The sequence below is a fragment of the Eublepharis macularius genome, chromosome 11 (assembly GCF_028583425.1).
Source record: "Eublepharis macularius isolate TG4126 chromosome 11, MPM_Emac_v1.0, whole genome shotgun sequence".
Classification (NCBI taxonomy): domain Eukaryota; kingdom Metazoa; phylum Chordata; class Lepidosauria; order Squamata; family Eublepharidae; genus Eublepharis; species Eublepharis macularius.
In genome coordinates, this window is record NC_072800.1 from 27,223,879 (window position 1) to 27,246,426 (window position 22,548).

The 22,548-nt window shown below is 43.4% G+C and overlaps 1 protein-coding gene across 1 annotated transcript in view; it reads right to left on the reverse strand.

The window, feature by feature from the left end:
• Window positions 1-22,548, reverse strand: part of BMPER (BMP binding endothelial regulator) — a 232,045-nt gene that overhangs the window by 85,982 nt on the left and 123,515 nt on the right. The window contains exons 7-11 of the mRNA XM_054992126.1: window positions 19,742-19,841; window positions 15,336-15,445; window positions 12,266-12,406; window positions 7,189-7,293; window positions 2,346-2,391 (exon numbers count right to left, since the gene is read on the reverse strand). Of these exons, the coding sequence (XP_054848101.1) occupies window positions 2,346-2,391; window positions 7,189-7,293; window positions 12,266-12,406; window positions 15,336-15,445; window positions 19,742-19,841 (502 nt within the window). The remainder of the gene's footprint in view (window positions 1-2,345; window positions 2,392-7,188; window positions 7,294-12,265; window positions 12,407-15,335; window positions 15,446-19,741; window positions 19,842-22,548) is intronic.

Below are 22,548 nucleotides of genomic sequence, written 5' to 3' on the forward strand. Positions count from 1 at the left end.
TATGTTATAAATTTCTCATTGTAGGTTAATCAAAAAGAGTCCAGTAGCACCTTTAAGACTAACCAACTTTATTGTAGCATAAGCTTTCGAGAATCACTTCTCTTCGTCAGATGCATGGAGAACTGTGATTCTCGAAAGCTTATGCTACAATAAAGTTGGTTAGTCTTAAAGGTGCTACTGGACTCTTTTTGATTTTGCTACTACAGACTAACATGGCTAACTCCTCTGGATCATTGTAGGTTGTGATTGGAAAGTGGTTTGAGTATAAACAAAGAAATACAAAAAGCACCAGGGCATCTATGTAGATAGCATCCTCAATATATTCTAAATGTGATCCCATCCGTAGATACATAAATCTTGTGATTTCGGCCATTGGTAGACAAGACAGATCTTTCTACAAATGAGAAAAACACCAGGTTTTCAGAAAAACCTGAAATCTAAAAAAATACCTTGGTGGGTTTAAAAAAAAACAAACCAAAATGATAAAGAAGTGCTGTGGCTTTAAGAAAAACCCATGGCAGCTGTTCTTAGGCAACCACAACAATATTGAATGTTAAGCCTTGGTTTCTGTCAGTAAAAAGTAAAAGGATGGGGTATAGGGGTGTGCACCAAAAAAAACCCCAAAACCCTTCAGGTGACCCAGATCCTGGTTCCAGGGATACCAAAACAAAAACAAAAAAAAAACAGCATTCCTGAAATCTGGGTCCGATTCTCTGATCAGGTTAGAACATTCCGAATTTATCCTGCCATTATTCCGTATGAGGAAAAATATCTAGGGGGCTGAGGGAATCATTTTTCAAGCAAAATCCACCAAATTTGCAGGGAACCTATTCCTTCCTGTCCACTAAAGACCACCCAGGTTTCAGGAAGATTGGACTCCAGAGTCCAATTCTATAGGACACTGAACAAGTTGCTCTGAGCCAGACTCCATTGTTTCCTATGGGGAAAACATTTTCAAGGCTTTCCAGGCAATGGGACACCTCAAGCAAAGGCAACCCTTGGCCAAAAGCCAGTCCCAGATGCAAGTCCCACTCCCGTGCAAGCTGAACCAACAAAGCCTATCAGAACCAAAGTGAAAGCGGGGAACCAATGTCAAATCAGAGAATCCCAAGGTCGAATCTCAATATAAAAGTACAAAATCCCAAACTGAAGTGGAGGGCGGGGGAGGCTTGCTAGAGCTGTGGAGTTAAAAAGGCAGCCAACAGCAGCTTGAAGGGCTCTTTTGGAGCTTGAGCTGGATGGGATGGGAATCCTCCCTGTCTGCTGTTTCCTGTCGTGGCCTTGTGCCGCTTTCCTGTTGTGGCGTGGAGCTTGCCTCCGCTTCGTGCCACTGTCCTCTCACTCACTACTAATCTGCCTTTGCTGTGGCCACCTGCAACCAAATAGAGCCAGCCCAGCAGAGTTTGGCTTCCCAGAGCCAATCAGCATAGCTGGATTATGCCAGATCTGCATAAGTCCAGCTATTTAGTCAGATCAAAAATTCTGGTTCACACACCCCTAATGGGGACAGGCTCTTTCTAGGGCTGTTTTAACCTTTGAGGGAGGGAGCTTTGGGACCAGGCCCAACAGCAGCCATGGGGTGACTTGCTACCACCCAACTAGCATGATTCACCCAGGGCCAGCTGCTTGCTACTGTTCAACAGCAGCCACCACATGAAAACCACTGCACTGTGTTGGTTAGAGTTTCAGACTAGCATCTGGGAGACCAGGATTCAAATCCTCACTCTGCTGTGGAAACTCACTGGGTGACTTTGGGCCAATTATATATTCTCTTCCTAACCTATGTCATGGGTTTGTTGTGAGGGTAAAATGAAGGAGAAAAGAACCATATAGCAGCTTTGGACCCCATTGTGGAGAAAGGTGGGATATACATGAAGTAAATAAATGATAAATATAACTGAAGATTGGGGGGGCAGATAAAAGAAAGGTGGGTGGGAAGGAGAGAAAGGTGAGCATGTGAGGGCTGCCAGGAGAAGAGAGAGAGGAAAGTGAGGAGCCTCCCCACAACTCCTTTCAGTTTCCCCACCATTCAACTGACCAGAGATTTCCTGGAGGGAAGCTGCCAAGGGGAGGGAAGAAGGGAAACTGGACATGGGGTGGGTGGGAGATAAAGGTAGTTGGTTGGTAGGTGGAAAGGAGCGAGGGAAACAGGAAAAGGGGAGGGGTTAAAGGGAGAGGAAAATGGCATGCCCCCCTCAAATCCTTGCAGGTCCTCTGCTTGTTTATGAATAATCTCTACCATGCTGTATCTACTTCTGTCACTCAAAACTGTACATCAATTAATGCTATCATTTTTGGCGACAAATAGACTGTTGGAAAACAGTGTGAAGAAATAACTTACTCACTTTCAGTGCAAATGGGACAGCATCCTTTTCTGTTTAGGATCTTTCCCTGTTTCGGATAAATACAAACAATGTTTTATTTTATTTTATTTTTAAGTATGGGAGTAATAGTCCAATTCTGGCAAGTGTGGAAAAACTTTGAAAATGGGGAACTTGGGGACCAGTTTTCAACTTCATTTGAGAAGCACAAAACTATCCCAAGTCTGCAGATGAACCAGTTTGTTATATCCGTCTGCAGCTTATGACACCACCACAGACCCCTCTTTTTATCATTTGGAGAGCAGCACAGTGTGTGAAAGGTGTGCCTTACCTGTGTTTTCAATCATTCTTATTCAGAGAGATGCAGAGAGCTCTTGTCATAGAAACTCGGTCAGTTGTTTTGAAGCAGGGATTCTCAAACACCTACCTGTTTGGCTCATTTTCTGTTCGCCATTCACAAACAGGGAGCCAAGTTTTTGATGAACTGTTCATTTGTTCATTAACCTATGTGTGGGTTTTTGGCAGGTTATTTCATCCTATTCCTTCCTAACAGTTCAATCAGCTTTCCGTGTATATGTGTTCTGCTTTTGCACATTCAGCATTTACACATTGTGTTTAATATTCAAGGTCAAAATATGGTTTAACTTTTTAAAACACTACCATACTTAAGACACAATTTTCTTGTTCCCATAACACACAAGGTATCTTTATGGCCAAATCAACATAACACAGCCTCCACAAAAATAATATGAAAAACTTAGTGAATAGGGGACTGGAAGTTTTGCATAGGCATAAAGTGGCATAGTTATATCGAAGGGCCAGTTTTAAGTTCTGGAATTTCCTGATTTTTTTTTAAACTTAAATAGCATGCTTCTTTCTTACCAAATGAAGGTGAAAGAAATGTAGGTAATCTGCCTGGATTTCTAATAAGCATCATTGTTTGAGCAATGTAACAACAAACTTCTTGACACCAATAAGTATGCAGCTATAGAACTTTGAGGCAAGGGCACTATTCAGATTTTCACACAAGATTTCAGTAAGGTTTAAAGTGGTTGGCTTACTTTATGTGTATGTGTGAGGCAGCTGCACAAATGGTCCATAGCCAAGTCCCATTCAATTTTCCTAAACTGACTTTTTAAAAACACTGAAGTTTTAGACTCTAATTGGTAAGGGGAAAGAACCAAGCTGCTTAAGGGGTCACCTTAGAGTAAACAGAGGACTGCACTGATTGTAGCTTCAGTATACACTTGAGGACAGAAGAAATTTTTCAGTGTTCCTGGCTCAGCAGACAGTCAAATGCCATTTTCATCTATCCATTATTCCCGCACTTCAAGGTTCAAATCTTCATTTAATATGCTGCCGAGGCCAAAACCTTTGTTACAGATTCTGGCAAAAACAGTAGTGGTCAACATTGAGAAACATGCGACGTTTCTTTTTTGGAATCCTCAGTGAATTCCTGTTAAAAGCCAGCTTAAATTAATTGCACTTAAATTAAGAGGCTCTGGCGATGATTCAAAGAGCTACTTTAAGGTGTGCCTGAGGATTCGGGTGCAGCCATTGGGATTTCATTTTTACTTCTTTGCTTTAATCAGCAGTCCCCTGTGTCATATCACAAACTGCTTTTGAAAATTCCCTTCATTTTCTAAAGGGATGAGCTATTCAGCATGAAAACCAAACTGGCAAACCTTGCTTGGACACACTGAACTGCTTGTTCTGTTCTTTGGATCCTGGCCCAAGAGTCAGATTCTGGGGTGAATTTCAGAAGGTTAATGCCTGTTGACTGGTGCTTCTTGAGAAATTCAAGCAGCCACCCCAGGACAGTTAACTCCTGTCTAAAAAGCAGCTGATTTTTCTTTATAAAGAAGAAGAGGATGACAACGTTCTGGGGCCTACGCCCCGCCCTCCGGAACTAGGCATACAACTACTATGAAGCTGCCATACCGAGTCAAAGCCTTCCAGCACAGTGTTGTCTACTCTGACTGGCAGCAGCTCTTCAAGGCCTGGCAGAAAATCGCATTTCCCTGTACTTGCTCTCTGAAATCCTTTAAATGGAGATGCTAGAGATTACACCTGAGAACTTTTGCAAGCAAAACACAGTCTCTACCACAGTCTCTCTCTCATCATCTGTTGTATCCTTCCCTATGGGGAGAACTGCACCATCCTATAGGCTTCCATGTACTTTAATCAGATGCAGATGTATAGTGAAATTTTCCTCACCACTTGGAAAGATGATACAGATGATCCACTTACCTAGAGACAGGTCATCTCCATTCAGCCTTACTGTTGTGAGCTGGTGAGTTGTGGTTACTGTTTAATTGCAGAAAGGCTTTCCACACGGGCTTTAGAGGCACTCTCTTGCATGTTACTATTTTACTTATTTATTTATGAATAAATAAATAATGTACCTACTGCAGGGCTGAGCTCAAGCACGGAAAATATTTTCCAGGGGCTGGATCTCGGCAAAGTGCAATTCATCTTAAGTTCTGCCTAGCAGGCAATTAGGGTGGACATGGATTTTGACAGCCACTTGCAATCCAGTGCTCAAATAAGGCCGTCTTTTGCTCCAAGCTTCCAGCAAATCCCAAAAGTTGCTCCCTTGGATATAAAGCATCTCTTGTAACAAATTACTCTCATGTTCTTTTAATGGGAGCATGAGTGTCCACAGGACCCGTACCACCATCCCCCTACATTCACAGAGAAAACCTTAATTGGGCAAAGTTCTCTAGCATGGGCAGGAGATATACAGCTGACTGCCTGTTAATTGCACCAGATAGTCTTACTTCTGTGTTTTCATAAAAAGAGCTGCAGCCATCATCCAAGCTGGAAGTGGCAGGAATTCAAGCAAAATTAGGCAGTGCAAGCCAACCTGCTAAGCCTGGTTACTTGAGCTGCCATGCTGGCTCAGGATCCTGTTTTTGTCTTGTAGAATAAGGAAGTCCATTATTATTAACATGTGCTGCTAGTGTTCATTAGCCCCGAGAGCTCCCTTAGGAGTGGGCTATGAGATGCAAGTCCATTTTCACCCATGAATATTTATGAGCAGGCCACAGCTGAAAATCTATGCATGTTGCAGGATCTTTTCACTGCTTTCTTTTTATGTGAGTACTAGTTGTATATCCAAGGGTTGTCCCCCTCCTTCTTTTGTAATCAGTTTTTTTGTGGTTGTGGTGATGGCGGTTGGTCATGATGGTGGCAGTGTTCAATTGTGCAATAGGAACAGCTGCTGTTGTTTTGTGCTTTCTTTGGCACTGCAGTAAGACAGGCAACTTTTTTTAAAAAAATTGTTTGTAAGAATAACAGATGTGAATGAAAAATGCAATACACTTTCTGTGTTATGTGTGGGACAGCATGCCCAGAATAAACTTGAACCTCACCTCCCATTCAGCAGTTGAAAATGTATTCACTAGAATCAAACTGTCAAGAAGATGGTTAGATCAAAGACCTGAGATCTAGAATTGTCACTGAAATCCACAAACTGGATTCCAGTGGCCTTTTCCTCCCTGCAAGCCTAATTTTGGATGTTTGGCTGAATTGCTTGGATATCAAAAATGGTCTGGAAGAAGGCCTGAAAAAGCTCAGCCTTTGAAGAGGTTTCTAGTACCCTAAACTGGGCCTGGAATTATCCAAGCATAGTGCAGACAGCTCCCATTATGTTAAAACACCTCATCCAAGGACTCTTTCTATCCTGCTCACTTTCTGCTGAAGTGAGGCCGTCTCAATGACCTGTCTTTACCTCCAGTAATAAACACACATTTGAGGTAGGCAAGCAGGAAGAATCCAACCTATGCTGTGTAGAATCACAGGCCTGAAGGAGCAGGCTGCAGTAGGCATCAGACAGCTCAATGACAGTAATACTGTGTGATATATAAAGGGCTAAGAGCCCCGTGGCACAGAGTGGTAAACTGCAGTACTGCAGCCCAAGCTCTGCTCACACAACCTGAGTTCGATCCTGGCAGAAGCTGGGTCCATGTAGCCGGCTTAAGGTTGACTCAGCCTTCAATCCTTCTGAGGTTGGGGGTAAAGTGTAGATGACTGGGTAAGGCAATGGCAAACCACCCTGTAAAAAAGTCTGCCAAGAAAACACTATGATGTGACACCCCCCCCCCCATGTGTCAGTAATGACTCAGTGCTTGCACAGGGGACTACCTTTACCTATATAAAGGGCTACACACCTCTGAATGTCCAGAACTGATACACAGTTAATCAAAGAAATCTGGGGGGGGGGGGGGGTTACTCAGACTGATTAAGAATATCTCTCTGGATTTTCTAGGCTGTCACCAAACTTGAAGTCTCACATGGTTCTCTTCTCCCCAGTGCTGTATGCTCAAAACCTCCTGCCTGCGATTCGACTGAAAAACCCTGCCAATGAGGCTCAAACTAGATGGCCAGGTTTTTAAAGAGTTGGGTCCAGGATCCCCAGACCCAGTCTGGGTTACCTGCAGCCACACAGCAGCTGTGGGGAATGGCTGTTTAAAAATAAAGGCGGGTCCAAACGGACTTAGAACTCCATTGCAGAGGGGAGAAGAGCTCCTACCTCCCCCGCCCTGCAAACCGTTTTACCAAATAGCAAATGGCGGGGGAGGGTGTGTCTGGTTTTGCTGCTCCATGTGGATATTCTGTGCATGTGGATCAGTAAGAAACAGGAAACACCCTTCCCACCCTGTGCTATTTTGACACAGGGAAATGGCTTGGGGGGAAAGGCAAGAGCCCTTCCTCCCCCGTGGTGGCTTTCAGAGGCGGTTTGGGCTTGAAGCGGTTTTTAACAGCCAATCCTCACATCTACTTTGTGGCTTCAGGAATTCTTTACAAACTTGCATGTCTAGTTTGACCCTGAATAAACAGAAAACAGACTCCGTGTTACACTCACATGAGGGCAGCTGCTGACTGGAATGCACTGCTTCTTGCGACACTCTGCCTTGCCTTTCACACAAGCACAGATGGTGCAGTTAACAGAGGACCACACCTCTCCATCCTGCAAGAGACGGAACATGAAACAGCCGTTCAGCTGGGGTGGCAGAAGAAAACCGTCCCAGTCATGCATCGTCCTATGATTCGGGAAGGGAACCCCCTGTCAAAGTTATGTCATTGTTTAGTCTGAGCAGACCAGGAGGTGTCCCTCTCCACCTAGTTGGATTAAGGATGGGAGCTCATCAGGGGTATTTCTTTTTCCACCCTGGTCCTTCTTGTTAGCTAAGTGGCATTCCAGTTTTAAGACACATTACAATGTTCTACCCAAAGCCTGATGAGCTGCATTTTCTTCTGGAAAAAAATTCAAGTTGCAATTACCCAGCTTCATGATTGTCTCACTTGGAATGACATAATTAGAAAAATCTGATACAATATGGCCACGTGATTGGCATGTTTAAGTTACTGCACATGAAAGTATTTGATTCCAATGTCAGGATGCAACAGATTGAGTCCCAGATGTAGCATCGTTCTCCTTTAACCCAGGAATGTACTTAATAGTGAATTCGTATTCAGATTATTTACTGTGCTAAGGCAGACATCCAATCTGTGCAACATCTGAAAATGTTTATAAGAGCAAAAAACTGCCCAAGTTCTAGCAGGTACAGAAAGTATCTTACTGTACCTCCTATTACCCCTCTCTTCCAATAGTTCTCTGACTCCAAAATGTTGCTTCAGAAATGCCCTGGCTCTCTTCCTTGTAGATTGATAGCATGTGCCAAATGTGGTTCCTAAAGCATTCCATTTCACCCACGGATGGTCCCGAGCTACTCCTTTTATAGCCGACATATGGAAGCTTTTGATTGATTGGAATGCAATGGGGGGGGGCGGATGGTAATGCAGCAGAAACAAAACGGGAGGCATTATGGAACCAAGTGATCTGAAGTACAATGGAGAAGGGATGGATATATATTTTTTTTAATGGCCAATGTATATTTGTTCCCAATATTTAAAAACCATCTTATCTCCCCCCCACTTTTTTTTGTTCCCCCTTTCATGTTGTTTCTCTTCAATGCAGCGCACTGAACCACCTCCAAGTGCATATTTTCTCCTGGTAAAAGATTCTACTCTGTTCCTTCTGAAGAGATGATGAGACATGTTTATTTACTTCAACTACTATGTTTATTTGATAAACTGCATGCTCATATTATTCTAGCTTGCAACTTCTAGTTCCTTTCTTTTCTGAGTCTTACACAAGAGATTCCTACTCTTCAATGATACACAACATTTTCTAGAATATCTTGCTCTCCTGATTGACGCATCCCCGATGCTGCTTTCTTCTTCCCCCGCCCTCCAGGTGCCATTGTTCCCTCCTCCTCTTTCTCCCCTCCCACCACTGCCTTCTTCTCTCCCCCTCACCACACCACTGGCCACCTTTAACCACCACCTTCTTCTGTCCACTGCCAGATTGGGGTTGTATACTGGGGTTGTTACGTAACCCCAAAATGGCAGCCAAGTTCTTACAACGAAGCATCACAAGATATCCTTTTTTCTTTTGAGTTTTGATGCCTGTGCAAGTGTAAGTCATTGAGTCAAGAGCTGGAGAGGTTACACTCCCCCTCATCTTTTTTTCCTTTTTTATTTTTTCTGTAAACCTAGGTCAGTAGGAAAATCTCCCCTACTCCTTGGAGCCATTCTGTATGGATTTCTTGATCGGGTGTGGGGATCTTCAGCATTCGATTTGTTGCTCTAAGAGGTTACTGGGAAACAAGACAGAGAGTGGAGAAAGCCAGAATGTGGAAGAGAAAAGTGGCACCCAGAACTGTGATTTCCTTGGAGACCTCAGAGCATTCCTCTGATCACACTGATTAAATCTAGCTTCAACTTTTTAAAAGTAGCAACGAACTAAGCAGCAGCAGACATCTGCTAAAATTAATATGCCATAGATCTGGACTCACAAAAGGAATCTTTAAAGGCACACTAAAGAAAATATGTTTTCCACAAAAAAACCCTCTGTGGAACTATCGGGTGTGAGACACACAGGGATTAATAACCTGTTACATGACCCTCCTCAAGGCTGCATGATTACACCTGGGCCGTTTCCACATAGCTTACCTTATTCCAGAAAACAGCGAAATCGCGCGAGAAGACACTGTTATTGCATCTTCTCATGCGATAACAGCATCTTCACACACTATTTTGCATGATAACAGCGTCTTCTCGTGAGATTTTGTGCGAGATTTCACTGTTTTCCGGAACAAGGTAAGCCATGTGGAAACAGCCCTTGTGAGATTCCCAGGCATGAGTGGGCCCAATTTGTGAGTATGCAGAGACAAAATTTTCCCAACCTGAATCATCTCAAGGGCTGCTATTTGCCATGTTTAGAGCTCCACGTGTTGTGTGATAGGATTCCCTTAGGTTTTCCCCAGTGAGGCAAATTGCAACCACCCCAGGCTGTTTCAGGTCGGGAAAATTGCATGGGGCAGAAGCCCCTTCTCCACATGTTCCTGATCCCAACTGGGCTCATGTGTGCTTGACAACTGAGTTTCAAGCAAGCCACAACACATACCTGATTGCACAGAGCAGAAAGAGAAAAGGGAAAAAGTAGAGAGGACATGAGGGAAACATAGTGCGTAGTTAGACCCTGATTGCCCTACTATTGCCTGCTTTACTGAACACTTCCTTTAAGTCAGCCATCACTGGAAACTGTAAGAGGCAGGACTCAATCCCGGACAGGCAGTTTAAAAAAATGTATTGTTTTGTTCCATGAAATAACAGCTATTGGATGCTTAAACACCTGCCGGCTCAGATCACAACCTGTTCAGCAGCACTCCCATTTAGGGAGCTATTAATCGACAGGCTATTTGGGCGGTTCACAACTTGCTCCTGCCATTCAGCACCAACGGGCTAGTTGCAGCAGGGGACTTGAAGCAAACTTCCTGCTAATCCCCCCATCAGATGGAAGTCAGCTTCTGACCTCATGCTGGGGAAACTGCTGTGGCTCACAGTTGCTGCAGCTCAGGGAAGTTGTGCAGGGTGGGGTCAGAAGCCAATGCACTGTTGGTTGCAAGGATCAGCTGAGAATCTACTGCAGATGTCCCAGCCCTAGAAACTTTGCTGCTACCAGCCTGCTGCTGGGATACAACAAAGTGGGTATGCGGGCAGGGGGATTAGAAGCTGATCAGGGTCAAGAGTCCACTTTGGATCCTACACTCCCCCCCACCCCCAAAAATGCAGGAAGGCAGAGACATAGTAAAGTTAGAGATCAGAGGCTTCAGATATTTAACTTCTCTGTGTTTCAGCCTTCCCAAAATGGCGGGGGAGTAGAAGGCACTCGTAGCTGAACTGAGAGTGGGTTTCTAATCCACCCCCACCCCCACCCCCACTCACAAAATCACTGTGTTTGGGGAAGGCAGCAACCCATCAAAGTTAGAGATCAGAGGCTTCAGCTGTGAGTCGGCTTCTGATCACCCCTTCCCTGGAGCTTTTACTGAGTCCCAGCAAGTCAGGTAGGCAGTCAGCTAAGTTTCCAAGTCGAGGAGTTCTGAGAAAAACTCTCAGCGGCCCAGGGGATTCACTGGCAGTCAACTTCTGACACACACACACACACACACACACACACACACACACACACACACACAGAGCAAAAAAAGACATTGCTGTCTCCATGCAAAACTGGGACCCATCAAAGCTTCCCGAGAGGGAGATTGGAAGCCCCCTCCTAGCTTTTCCCCAATCACCTGAGAATTGGCTTCTAAACAATATGTTTGGCAGCTGTTCTCATTATGCTGCCTGAACTGAACAAAACTGTGTTTGGCTTGCAATCTGGTCGTGAGATCTGAACATGGTATGTTCAACCACCAAACAAGTTTGCTGAGAAATTCTCAGCATCCCTATGACAGACTAGTTCCAAAGTATGTGACTGGTTCTGACCACCAGTATATCATATTGCAAACCTCTTTGGAAACTGAGGGCCAAGCTACACATGACAAATGACACTTGAATGGCAAGTGTATTTCTCCCTGTTCACTTGCCCTCCACTCAATCCACTTGCCGTTCAAGTGTCATTCGTCATGTGTAGCTTGGCCCTGAGAGGCACCCCGTTTGCATACACCTAAAGTAGATCCTAGCCAATGTTGTTGAACCTGACTAAGGCTGAAGGCGATGTGTTTTATCTCATGTAGAGGAACATACAAATGGCTGTGTGCTTAACAGGTCCCCTGTGTGTGAGTGCTAACTAAATCAAAAGTATTCCTTTCAATGGCTTGTAAACAGAATTTCCAAAGCCTCCATAAATTGCAGCTTTGTGTAGCAACAAAAAAAAAAGCAAATGAATGAAAAGCAGCATTGGCCAAGTCAATTCTGCACGCATAAAGGATTTTACTTTCCATCTGCTCCAAAGGCCTCTTGGTCCAAACAGTGACAGATATCAGTTCCAGCAAAAAGCGAGGATGGAGGTGGGAGAATAAGCCCTGCACCACTTGAAAAAATAAACAGGCGCCCAACTGTATGAGAAGTGCTTTGCAGGGAATCCCCAACGACCTTGAGTAGGAGGAGGGCAGGAGTAGAGTATTACTGCACAGCTTCCCGATCCATGAAGTACTGTCTGTACTTATAGCTATAGACTGAATTGCATCCAGAAAAGCAAATTAAGATGCTATTGGCTCAGTCAGGGGAAGTGGGAGGGGGGTAGGTTCCCTTTTGGCCACACTGGTGTTTGCAGGCTACATAGAAATATTGTTTCCATGGCTGTTAGGACTTGCAAGGGAAAGTGAATCACATAAATATAATGCATTTTATAACACGGGACAGCAGCTCAGCTACCTCTCTGGGGAACAAGGAATGCAGAATTACCCAGGGCCAAGCTACTTGCAGTTCAAGTGTCATTCGTCACTTGTAGCTTGGCCCCCAGTCTGTACCGGACCATGCACGGAATTAGCTAATTTTTGGTCTGCAAAAATCACAGCTCTACATTTACAGCAACCTAATGATCCTTCAAGTGTTATTTTTACCCAAGAAGCACTTTTAAGGGCATTTACCCGGAAGATCTTGTTACCAAACTTGCACATATTTCTTTCCTCAGGAGAGGCAAACACAACACACTCCTTGCAGCATTGTTCTTTGGCTTTAACGCACTCTCCAGGAGGTGAGCATTTCTTCTTACACACCACGGTGGAATCCTATAAGAAAGGCAGAAAAACAGAATTTGCAGACAGATTTTAACAATGAGACTCGCTCCTCCTTCCCAAACAGCAACTAATAGATACTCTCAGAAATTGCTAATGTATTCCATACCTGCACTGGTCAGACAGTAAAAATGTACTGGATGGTAGAAATGAAATAATGCTGCAAGGTGTAATTTCCTGTTATCCTGCATGCACCATGTTCTGGCCTTCACTTCCTGCCCTGCTCCACCCAAAGGCCATCTCCTTGGCTCATACTTGGTTTGATGCCTACATTGTGGACTTTTCCTCTTGTCCTCCCCCTGCATTTGGCATGCTCCTTCTATGGTCTTTAATTGGCCAAAGCTTCTTCTCCTGCTGCTTTCCCGCACCATGAGATTGTGACAATCTATTCTTTCCTCACAGCTCCTGGACCATGCAAGACTACAGTGGATAAGAACATGAGAACGTAAGCAGGGCTTTTTTTCAGCTGGAACGCGGGAGAGCTCCTGTTCTGCTCTATGTGAGCGTTTCTTATATAAGGCACACCTCTGTGCCTCCTGCTTTTAGTTCCAGTAGACAGAGGGAGAGGGAGGAGCTTTTGCTGGGATTTGGAGTGAGACAGAGTGGATTTGGGAGCTTTTGGCTGGATTTGCTGCTGCTTCTAAATAGACTGAAAAGACGTTCTTATTTTCTGCTCTTGTCCTTGCTGGGAAGGTTGTTGGGTGAGGGTGCCTTTGAAGTTTCCCTGCGAGTATGGCATCTCTGGGTATGAGCGGGGCTGTGGTAAGGCCCCGGGATCTGACGAATCACGAACCTAACGAATTGTTTCATGAAATGGGACAATTTTGTGAAAGTTCGTGGTTCATGGAACGTGACAAACCATGAAACGCAGGGTACAGTTTTTTTCCCGTTTTGTGCTCATCTTTACTTAGCAGTGCCCTCATCATTGCAGGAGACATGCCCCATGGCTGCTTACTCCAGATAATGGTCAGAGTTTTTGCAAATATATGGCTCAGAATGAATAGCATATCGCTTTTGTGGAGTGAGATATTTGTTGGAAAGTGGTTACATTGTTTATTTTTAATACACTTTGTAATTTTAAAAAAGGAATTTTCTATTGCTGGCTCCTACTCTCTGGAATGTGCTTCCAAATGTCACCTGCAGGGTCCCATCCCTCCCAGGCTTTTGGAAAGTCTACAAGGTTTATTTTGCTTGAAACGGCCTTTGGTTGAAGGCTTGGAATACAATTCTGAGGGGGTTGCATCGCTTAGGCGAATGTGATGAATTGCTTGAGCTCTAAAGTGTGTTGTCGATTGCCTTGCAAGCCCGATTTCTATCCTGTTCTGCTGTACTTTATGGACAGGTGGGTGGAAGGGGTCCTCTACAGTTCAATCAATCGAGGGCTGTTTTATCCATGATTGTTTTCATATTGTTTTAAAATTCAATCTGAAAGCTGTCTTGGGAGTCTTTTCAGCTGCGAGTTTTGGAAAACTTTTAAAATAAACTCACCCTAATAGCATACGTTGCCACACCCTGCAAGCATATATTTCCTTTTCAGATACACTTTCTTCAGAACTACAAGTATTAATCACGTCTACATTATGCTTGCGTTTATGTTTCAGAGACCAGCAACCCAAAAGGAGTCTTGAATGCAAAACTGAATCCTGATACCTGCACCGTATTTTTTTGCACCTCCTTTCAAAAGCTATATATGCACTTTAATATAAACACAAATATGTCCCCAACCCATCAGCCATTCATGCTTGTTGCCTTCCTGGGTTGAATTTGAAGGCAGCCATGCTGATACAACCCAGCCATGTATGGCAGCCCACTTAATACTAGATAGGTTTGCCAGGTCCTCCCAGCAACTGGTGGGAGACTTATCCACTGCTGGGGGGAGTCCTTGTTGTTGACATCATGACGTCACCGGTGACGCCATGACATCAATCCTGCACACTCAGAAGTGACATCTGCATGTCACTGATGTTGCACTGTTTCCCCCCCTAAACATCGGCAGGCAATAAAGGGAATGAGCGGGAGACAGCCGAGGAACCTGGGAAACCTATCAATAGCCCCTCCATTTTTGTAATGCCTACCTGGAAGTAAGATAAAGGTATTCCCCTGTGCAAGCGCCAAGTCATTACTGTCCTGTGGAGGGACGTTGCATCATGACATTTTCTTGGCAAACTTTTTGTTACAGAGTGGTTTGCCGTTGCCTTCCCCAGTCATCTACACTTTACCCCCAGGAAACCACTCTGCACCACGGGGCTCAGAGTAGTAAGCTGCAGTACTGCAGCCCAAGCTCTCTTCATGACCTGAGTTCGATCCTGGTGGAAGCCGAGTTCAAGTAGCCAGCTCAATGTTGACTCAGCCGTCCATCCTTCCGAGGTCGGTAAAATGAGTACCCAGTTTCCTGGGGGTAAAGTGTAGATGACTGGGGAAGGCAATGGCAAGCCACCCCATAATAAAAAGTCTGCCAAGAAAATGTGATGTTACATCCCTCCATGGGTCAGTAATGACTCGGTGCTTTCCCCGGCGGCCTACCTTCACCTTTACCTTACCTGGAAGTACAAAACCACAAAGGGGTTGTCTGGCACCTGATAGGCTGGTTAGCTGCTTGTGTCTTAGAAGGTTCTAAGCTTTAAGGATCACATGCTGAAGTCCTACTTTCTAGTAGTGGTGAGGAATGGAGACCTCAACGCAATAACAGTCACCATATTTATATCCATAAGGGGCTTGCCCATGAGCAACAGCTAGAGTAGTAAACCCCTTCCCAGTCCAAGGATCTGATTCCCAGCCCTGCCAGCCCCACACAGCCTTCTTTCCTTACTATCAGAGATAACTGCAGATGGCTGGAAGCAAGGATTCTAGTCTTCCAGCCATAATAAAGATGTCATTACAGCCCCATGAAAAGGACAACACCCAAGTATTATTACTGACTCACCCTGCATGTACACTTGGTGCAATTGTCATATGCAAATGAAGCCCCGTTGTCATAAACATCGCTGTGAAAGAGACAACTTCCAAACGGGAGATCAAACACTTTCCTCTGTCCTGGAAAGAAACAATGATAAAAATAATTTAAAAAAGAATAAGGTTGAAGGGGAGCAGAGTTGTCAACAAAAATACTCTTCACAAGGCCAAGACTCATCTGTAGCTTATTATGGGACATATAGTTTTGTTTGAATCTATTTCAAATAGATCTTTTTTAAAAAGCACCTAGTGCAGCAGATAAATTCTAAAACAAAATATGAACATATGATTGCTCAGTCCAATGAGCAGTCCATCTAGCCCAGGGCCATCTGTTCTGACTGGCACTGAAGACTCTCAAGGTAGAGATCTTTTCCTAGCCCTGGTGCTACCTGAGATGCTCTATAAATGGAGATGCTGAGGTCTGAGCCAGGGACCTACTGCATGCATGCAAACCATGTGCTCTCCAAAAAGACCCTTTCAATATTCCTTTTTTGCTTTAAATGGAAGATTCCAGGGTCTTGGGCAGATTTATTCCCACCAGTGGGTTTTTGGAAACCCGCCAGTGAGTAGCATTCAAAAGTTGAAAAGTACTATTTTGGAGTTTAAGGCAATCCCCCAGTTTAGATATGGGGCAATATTATGAGCACTTGGGTTCATATGCAGCTATGATCTTGAAAGCTGATTTGATAAACTATCAAATTAGATAGAATTGGGTAAGTAACAAGATAAATGGGGTAAAGAGCACTAAAGTATTTGCTGCTCTATTTATTTATTCTATCTCACTTGTCAGGGACCTGAAGCAGCTGACAACATTATTCTCCACTCCTCTACAACAACACCAGTGAGGTTAGGCTGAGAGTGTTAGGACTTGGCCAAGGTCACCTAACAAGCTTCCAAGGCAGACTGGGGATTTGAACCTGGGTCTCCCAGATCGTAGTCTGACACTGTAAACACTACACCACATTTGCAGTATCACTTCAATTACATTCATGCCAGCCAACCACATGCTGACTACCCCTTAAGTGGCTGGCTTTCCTGAAGATTATTAGTATACTCAACTGCATTTCACCTTAGGAAAAGATAGCCCTCTAGAGGCTGTTCATACTCTATAGGCTGAATAATATCATTGGGGGGGGGGGTGTATTTAGGCCTTATAAGGGATATGATCACAGCATAATAGACCAGGAAGGCTTCACAATTTGCCTTCTCACAGATCTGCCAGACAATGATGTGTTAGATATGTATATATACAGGATCTGGAAAGAACTGGGAAGGAACAGGTTTTTAAAATGCATCAGAACCTGTTCTCCTCAAAATCTGCAGTAGCAACTGCACGCCCTACCACAATTTTCCAGACTTCATCCCTCCATCTCACACAAACCAATGGGGCGATATTGTTCCATTAGATTGTACTGGAAAACAGTCTGGATAATAATAACAACAACATTCGATTTATATACCGCCTTTCAGGACAGCTTAACACCCAGTTACTTTACAAAGTGTGTTATTATTATCCCCACAACAATCTCCCTGTGAGGTGGGTTGGGCTGAGAGAGCTCTGAGAGAGCTGTGACTGACCCAAGGTCACCCAGCTGGCTTCAAGCAGAGGAGTGGGGAATCAAAACTGGTTCTCCAGATTACAGTCCCACGGCTCTTAACCACTACACCAAACTGATAAGCAACACGGGCCAAATGCTCCTCCAAGAGCATTCCATTGATCCAGCTCATTGTAACAACCAGATTCTAGAAGGTGGGTGTTCCATTTCTTCCTTCCTTTAGGAAGAAGTGAAGAAGCAAGAAATGCTTTTTTAAAATAAAGTAATGCTGAAAATTTTTGTAAGGGTGGCTGGTGTACACATGAAAGACTGGGTGAGAGCTGAGAAACTGAGAACACGGAGGCACAGCTAAAAGATTACAGAACTGCTGGCTTAGACTAGCACTGCCTTTCACTCTGAGAAATCCATTGACACAGTACATCTCTCAAAATAGACAATAGACCCCAGAGAACTCAAGTAGAACCCTCAGAACTTCTTGGGAGCCCAAGCTCTCTCCTCCTCAAAGATATGGAATGTTCTACATGTGCAAAGCAGTTACATTTCTGGCTCTTTCCTCAATGTTGAAGAAAACATCGAGTCCATTTTGCATATGCAGAGGAGTTAGGGGGTGGCATCACAACCACTGTGTACAACTGGGGCTAGTGTATCTGAGGAAATGTGTGTGCCTATTCATCTGGTATAAAAAGGGTGTCTTGTTTGAGTTTGGGGCATTTTGGTTCAGAGCCAGTGCTCCTTTGACAAATCTTATCTACTGTATATTGAACTGTGTTTTGAATGATCCCCCACCTGCACAATAAAATGAATTCTTACAACAAGCACACGTCTTTAAAACAGCTCAGCACTTCCTGAAAAGCAATCTCCTTGATGTAATGTTTTGAGTTAGAAAGCAGTAATCACTAAGTGATGATGTCCACCAGCCCAGGAGATAATTCAGTACAACTTTTATGGCATGCCAGCCAAGTCTTGCAGGATATGAAAAAGCCCAGTCAACGCCAAGACTGTCCTAGGAAAATCAGTTCAAGATGTTCAGAAATCCCAAATGGGACAACACATCCTTTGCATTGCTGTACATTGCATGAAAGCATATTATATTGGTCTGGCAAGGCTGGAAACGATAGATGAGTTATCTAGTTCTTTCAGTCCCAAAGGGTGGTTATATCATTCCAGCCCTCATTTAGGATGCAGATAAATCTAGAAACAGGGCAAGCAATCTGCCCAAGGTATTTTGCCACCCCATGGAGATATACAGCACAATTCGAAAGATGAGCCCCTGGACCTCCGGTAATATCAGGAGATACGATGATGAAACACAACTGTTGGATTGTGTAACACTGCCAGGGATCCCAAGGTGCATCTTCTGGACTGCACATGGCTTTGTTTCATCTAAAAAAGTATTGTTAGGGTTCCTTGTGCAGTTGGGCCTGCTACATCTAAAAATCATATGGAATTTTCAGAAAGCTACTCTGATGTTCTGTGCAGATTTAACTAATCAAGCAGTTTCTGCTTTCAGATATATTTATGACTCATGCTTTTGATAATTTACAAGCCAGCATTTATGGTTCTTTAGCAATTTAGTATACAGTCACTTACAAAATTAAACCAGCAAGACTTCTCCATTCCTGGAGGTTTTGCCAGTAACTTGGACGTTATCACAAAGCTCTAATACCATGCCTGCAAATTCAGGCCGCTGAAGACCGCATAAGCTAGCCCACTAAGAGGGGAAAAAAAACTCGAGGGGCTTGAATAGTCACCCTTTCCTGTTAGATGCTCAGAACTCCTCTGTAGTGCTCACAGTCCACAGCTACAGCCATGGTGATATTCTCATCCTTTTGAACATTGCACAATATTATTAAAAATCAGAGGTACTTTCTCAAGAGTCACATCATCTAAAATGCTAAAAGATAAAATGGCAGAAAGGTATTGCATTGCTCCTGTTTGGGACAACAAGAGCATATACTGCAGTTTCTTAGATGCAGTTCTCGAATACATTTGCTTATTTTCCAGAATAAATGGTATTTCTTACATTTTCACTAAACTAAACATATATGTCAAAGAATGTAACAGATATTGTGGTGTGGAATCTGTGGTAAATGTTATGTATTGACTTAGCTTCTGTCTGAGCTAAGGCTTCTGAAGTCTTCATTTCTATTGGTTGTTTCCTGCTGGCAGCAGCCAATCAGTGCTGTAAAAGACCAATCACTGTACTGTAAATAAGTTATTTTGTATATAGTTAATGCAAACTAAGGATTCTAGTTATGTGTGCCTATTGGTTGTTGCTTGAAAATGGGGCGTGGCTTGTGTATATATAGTTGGTTTCTGTTGAGCTTGTCTGTTTCCAGTTTAATAAAGCTGTTTCTATGAGCTGAAATCTCAATACTTAATAGTAAATATTCACTAACAGAAGATATTTCCATCTGTGGAACAGGACTCCCTCACTTCCCCAAGTGCCTTCCAAAATGCTGCTCCCCAGAGACAGGAAACTCACAGGAACAATATGAAGAACAAATAGCGGTATACCATGGAAGAGCAGAGAAAAGCAGAAATTCTTCTGTCAACAGAACATGAATGTAGGATCAAAATCAACATTTTCCAAGGAAAGGAAAGGCAAAACTACATTTTACCATTTTGAAGGAAAGGTTCTCTCTTTTTAAAATTTTTCCAGCATACTTTTTGTGTTTATTGTTAATAATATGATACAAAACCATTCACCATATAACTTTTTATAAGCTGTCCCTGAAGAATGTAAAAAGTTCATTAGGAATGCATCCGGTGGATATATAAATGATAGCAACACCAGTATGCCTGGGAAATAACTACTCACCTAAACATTTTGGGCAACACTGTCCGGAAGGAGTGTGGCTGAGGTGCTGGGGACATGAAAGAATCGGGCACACTTCTTGTACGCACTGTGTCCTGCCACCCTAATTGAAAACAGGGACAGTTAGAGAACACACATATGTCCGGGAGGCAAGTGCAGAATTTAGCATAGCCACAGCAGTACTCCAGGTGGATTTTTATATGCTAACACATGTAGGACGTTTATGCAGCACACTTCTTCATGCCCTTGAGATTGTATGTACTCTGTTCAGAAAAAAAGAATAAAATGCTGTACTGAAGCAATCCAAATTCCACACAGAGAAAAGCTAAATTCTATAAATTAAATTTCAAAAATGATACAAATCCTCATGATGTCTTTTATTTTGCATGATTTCTTCTAGAATTTATACTATTTTACAGAGCTTGTTTGTTTTTAAAAATAAGTGACTAAACACTGGGAGAAGCAAGGCAACCATTAGGAACCTTATTCATCCATCCAACTGACCCCTAACATTTCAGAAGGCATGGCCTACTTTCAATTTGTCTTCATATGGATAAGAATATGATGGACAGCAACCCAAAAAAGGGCTTTCTCGATTGTGGCACCAAAACTTCAGAATTCCCTTCCTAGGAAGTTTGATCTGCCTCCCTCTATTACTATCTTTCGCCTGTGTGTGAAGACTTTTTTTGTTTTGCTTAGCATACCCCCAAGAAGAGCCATGTGGCACAGAGTGGTAAGCTGCAGTACTGCAGCCCAAGCTCTGCTCATGACCTGAGTTTGATCCCGGTGGAAGCCAGGTTCAAGTAGCCAGCTCAAGGTTGACTCAGCCTTCCATCCTTCCAAGGTTGGTCAAACGAGTACCCAGTTTCCTGGGGGTAAAAGTGTAGATGACTGGGGAAGGCAATGGCAAACCACCCCGTAAAAAGTCTGCCAAGAAAACGTCATGATGCGACGTCCCCCCATTCGTCAGTAATGACTCGGTGCTTGCACAGGGGACTACCTTTACCCCCAATAACTAGGGATACCAGGTAGGGCCTGGAGATGTCCCAGAATTACAACTGATCTCCAGGCAACAGAGATCAGTTCCTCTGGAGAAAATGGCTGCTTTGAAAGGTGGACTCTATGGCATCACACCCCTGCTGAGGTCCCTTTCCAAGCATCCACCCCTAATCCTCCAGGAATTTGCCAACCCAGAGCTGCCAACCTACCAATAACTTTTATTGACCCTTCTCCCTGGTTGTGTTGTTATGTGTGTTTTTTGTTTTATTGAATTGTTTTAAAGTGCTGTTTTAATGTTGAAATGTTTTGATATTCACCACCTTGGGAACCTTGAAAGGTAGCAGAGAAATATTTTGAATAAATAAAAATAATAAATAAAATAAGGACTAGGAACTAGCAAAGACACACAGATTGAAAGACCAAGATTTTCAGACAGCTAAATTTGGCACCTATTATTACACTCTGTGATTCTTCAGAATCTTGGCTCACACAGCTCCAGATATATTCCACACCCAAAGTAAAAGGATACTCAGGTGTGGCTGAAAAATTCTCTGCCTAGCAGATGAGAGATTGAATGTTTGAACACCTCCCTTGCTGCATATAGAAAATCAGCACATCAAGAAACAGTCTAGGACAGCATCTGTACATTTTTGGATTTGGCACTTCTAATGAGCAGTCTCCTGTCTTCTCCAAAGAGCAAAATCTAGTCATAAATAGTTGCTACAGTGCAACTAAAGCACAATATCCAATGGTGTCTGAATGCAGCCTTACTCTGTAAAGCAGCACTTGCATCCACACATCATTTGGTTTGTTTAGCTATCCTTGTACTTAGGGTTGCCTGACTTACCTTCCCCCTACAGGCCCTTCCCACCACCACTCAAGTGGGCCATGGAATAAAAAAAACGAAGGGAAGGAATGACATGCTGATGTCATTTTTGGCATGACCAGAAGTAACATCATCACATCACTGATGACACTCTAGCATTCATTCAAAACTCTATGGTTAAACAATAGGGTTTTGGCAGAATGCTACAGCATTGCCAGAGATGCCAGTTGTGCTGGCAGTGATGTCAGTGTGTCATTGGAGACATCATCACATTGCTAGCAACCGTCCCTCTCAACACCAAGTCTCCCAATTGCAAGCCTTGGCCGGCAACAGTAATTTTGCTATAGAAATTATTCACAACTGCATCATCTTATCCACATAGGAAAATCCAGTCGGAATTATTGCTACAGTTCAACAACAGCATAATAACCAACAGTGTGTGGACGTAACCTAGAACAGAAGGCTTCTTCTAGACATGCTAACTTTCCACAGGCAAGGACACACTATTGCTTGCTGTTGTTTTTGAACATGTTGATCAGTTCAGCCAAGACTCTAAATAAGAAACATCTAAACCTACACACTTTCTAGGAAATAAGTTTCACTAAACTCAGTGACACTTACTGCCGAGTCAACATACATAGGACTGGACTGGCAATCTTTTTTCACCAAGCTTTGTTCAGATTTCAAAGGACCCATCAGTATACACCTTTACATTATCTCCATAAAATCCGGAAGTACTTGTGTCTCCTGCTTTTGGCTACTGGCATCATCACGGTAATGTTCCTTTCCACTTGTAAGTCAGGATTAGGGTACTCATTCAGGTTGCTGCTTTCAAATTCATACAGCACAGAAGGGTGTGCTCAAAACAACATCTATTTATTAACAAGGAGATTCGAGGATAGGAACACCTGATTTCAGAACAAGGGACCTCATGTAAGTGTATATTTCTCGCTAACAACAGAATGAACAAAGCAGGGTCTCCACC